This window comes from Nicotiana tabacum, chromosome 15 (assembly GCF_000715075.1).
Source record: "Nicotiana tabacum cultivar K326 chromosome 15, ASM71507v2, whole genome shotgun sequence".
Taxonomy (NCBI): Eukaryota; Viridiplantae; Streptophyta; class Magnoliopsida; order Solanales; family Solanaceae; genus Nicotiana; species Nicotiana tabacum.
In genome coordinates, this window is record NC_134094.1 from 130,965,901 (window position 1) to 130,969,505 (window position 3,605).

Consider the following 3,605-nt stretch of genomic DNA (forward strand, 5'->3'; position numbering starts at 1 on the left):
ATGATGAGTACAACTCAAGTAATTACCTGTGAGGTAACATACATTCCTATCCAATTGAGGTTTATGTTATTAGTAGTGTATGCACATAACACTAGAGAAGAGAGGAAGGAGTTATGGGAGGCACTAGTGCAATAAAGTTCAGCATGTCAGCAACCTAGGTTAATCTTAGGTGATTTCAACTATGTATTGAATATTGAAGATAAAATGGGGGAATCTAGTAACTTGGGCAGAAGTTGTAGACTTTCAGAAATGGGTACATGTCTGATTGAGCTCCCTCAACAAGGCCAAAAGTACATTTGGAATTATAGAAGTGGTGATCATAGAATATTCTCCAAAATAGACTGGATGTTTATTAATGAAGTTTGGCTAAATACTATGCATGCATGTGGGACAGCTTTCCTACCTGAAGGCACCAGTGATCATTGCCCAGCTAAGGAGATGCTAAAAAAGATAAACTTTAGAAGGATGTGAGTTTTCTATTATAGAAATGTTTGGTCACAATGCCCCTTATTTCTTGCAAGGGTCAGGGATCTATGGGATGCACAAATTGATGGCTGCAGAATGTATCAAGTAGTACAGAAATTAAAACAGTTAAAAAGGAAGTTGAAAGAGTTAAATAAGCAACAGTTCTGTAACATCGTCAAGGAAGCAGATGATGATAAAGTATTACTGAAACAAGCTCATGCATTATTATAACTTGACCCTTTAAATGTACAACTTCAGGAGGATGAGAAGACTAAATTCCAAAAATTCAAGAAATCTTCTTTATTAACAGAGATGTTCTTGCAACAAAAGATTAAAACTACTTGGATAAGGCTTGGAGAAGATAACACTAAGTATTTTTTCTCAGTTATAAAACATAGGAAGTTGCAACAGGCAATCACTCAGATGAAGGACCAGCATGGGAACTGGCAGACTGACCAAGAAGCTATTGCTAATATCTTTGTGGAGCACTATACTGACCTACTAGGAAGGAAACAGTCTGATAGATTAAAAACTTTCAAAGGCATTCTCAATAATGGGCCAACCTTATCAGTAAAACAACAAGTTATCTAATAAAGTATTACTCTGAAATGGAAGTGAAGCAAGCTATGTTTAAAATGTATAGCAATAAGAGCCCAGGGCCAGATGGCTACATAAGTGGATTTTTTAAACCAACATGGGACATTGTAGGGGTGGACTTTATAGAGGCAGTATTGACATTCCTCAAGGAGGCTGTTGAGGCAAATTAACACTACTAATATTGCATTGATTCCAAAGGTAAAAGTTTCTAAAAGTTCTAGCCAGTATAAACCCATTGCATATTGCAATGTCTTGTACAAATGCATTTCCAAGTTACTGTGTAGTAGGCTAAAGGTTGCTGTCAATGCCATTGTGGCAGAGAATCAATCAGCATTTGTGCAAGGGAGATCAATGGTACACAATGTACTTATATGTCATGATTTGTTGAGGCACTACAATAGACAGGGTTCATCTAAATGCTTGATGAAAATTGACTTAAGGAAAGCATACAATATGGTCAGTTGGAAGTTTGTAGAAGAATCACTCAAAGGGTATGGGTTTCCTGCCAAGTTCATAAGTCTGATCATGATTTGTATTACATTCCCTAAGTATACAATAAGGGTTAATGATGAAGGTTATGGGTTCTTTGGAGGGCAGAGAGGATTGAGACAGGGGGATCCAATGTCCCCCTTGCTATTTGTCCTAGTCATGGAGTGCCTATCTAGAACTTTGAAATACATGAGTGTATTGCCAGACTTCAAATTCCATCCCATGTGTAATCAACTACAACTGACACACTTGATATTTGCAGACGACCTGATAATTTTTTGTAAAGGAGCTCCTGCACCAATATCAAGAGTTATGGAAGCCTTATCTCAGTTTAGTAAGGTTACAGGGCTGGTGGCAAATATGGATAAGTCCAATATCTTTCTAGTTGGAGTGGATGATCAAATGAAGGAAGCTTTAGTGCAACAAACTGACTTCATGTTAGGTGCATTTCATATAAGATATTTGTGCTAACCTTTATCATCAAAGAAATGGAACAAGATGGAATGCCACCATCTTATTGAGAAGATAACTACCAGAATCAGTATAATCTATTCCAAGCAACTGTCTTATGCTAGGAGGTTACAGGTAGCAACAACAGTCTTATTTTCATTGCACAGCTTTTGGGGAGCATCCTTCATACTTCCACAAAGTGTGCTAAAGGAGGTAGACAAGAAATGTAGGGAGTACTTGTGGGGCAACACTGAAGGCAAGAAAAAAATATCACATATATAGCTTGGGATAAAATATGTTGTCCAAACAAATTTGGTGGATTGAATATCAGAGGGAGTAGGTTGCGGAATATTGCTTCTATTTGAAAGTTATTCTGGCAACTAGCAAATAAGAAAGACTCACTGTGGGTGAAATGAGTGCATGTGATCTATATGAAAAATAATACTAATATTTGGAGTCACCAACCTCCAAATAATTGTAGTTGGTATTGGAAGAAGATTATCTTATTAAAAGTGGTGATGCAAGACTCATACCAGCAAGGGAACTACATCCAAGGGCCCCAGGGGACATACTCTATCTCTAGCAGTTAAACAAACTGTTAGGGCTACTAAGAAGAATGAGAAATGCTGGACTAATTTGGAGTTCCATTCCACAACTAAAACACAGGTTTATAACCCGGTTGGCTGTACAGGACAAATTACTAACAAAAGAAAGGGTGAAGAGATTACATATTCATGTCAAACATGACCAATATTGTCTGTGTGACCAAATGACTGAGGAATCATCTCGACATCTCTTTGCAGAATGCTGCTGGACAAGGAAACTTAGAGAAAAATTAGCACGCTGGGTAGGAATTCAAATCCCTGAAAGTGATGTGAAGCAGACATTTAACAGAATCAAGAATCGACGCTGGCAGCAATTTAAAAAAGAGATTGTAGCAGCTATATGGAGTGCAGGAATATACCATACTTGGAAAGCTAGAAACTAGAAATTGTTTAGGGGATACACTGTAAATATAGACATAGTAGTAGTACATATCAAGAAGGAGTTTTTAGATAGAATAGAACAAGTTAGGATGTCTAAGAGAGCACAATGCTGTAGGGGATTACTTCAGAAACTTCTTGTATAATTAGCTTTGTTAGAGGCCTACATTACATAGTACCCTCCAAGGAATATGGCTATGGGAATTAGGTGCTCTATAGGTGTATTGGAGTTTGTTGTTAATGGTAATATTTACATTGTTACAAAAAAAAAATATGTTGTATATAATCATTGTATATTTTTTTTATATTTAACTAATAAATATAATTATATTTGATGACGGGCCAAAGGTGTAACTTGGCCGAAAAATTTGAGAATGGCTACGAAATCTAGACAAGAAAATTCTCAAGGATTTTGTCGAAGAGCTTGGATTTTTTTCATAAAAATATTGTTTGACTTAGTTTTAAGATGTTTTTGTAAGTGAATAGGCAAGGTAAGTGAAAGAGAAGAGTTAAATTTGTGTATATTTAAGATGAAGTTGAACATAGATGAAAATTTAGGAATACATCAACGTCCACTGTTGAACTAAAATTCTAAAGTCGCAACCAAATTGGTTCTTGTAA

General features: G+C 36.3%; 1 protein-coding gene across 1 annotated transcript; it reads left to right on the forward strand.

Annotated features, from left to right (window-relative positions):
* Positions 1-249: 249 nt before the first annotated feature.
* LOC107780588 (uncharacterized) lies at positions 250-1,056 on the forward strand. The gene is made up of 3 exons (XM_016601142.2): positions 250-467; positions 522-663; positions 724-1,056. The coding sequence occupies exons 1-3, from the start codon at positions 250-252 to the stop codon at positions 1,054-1,056; spliced, it is 693 nt and encodes a 230-aa protein (XP_016456628.2).
* The last annotated feature ends 2,549 nt before the right edge of the window (positions 1,057-3,605 follow it).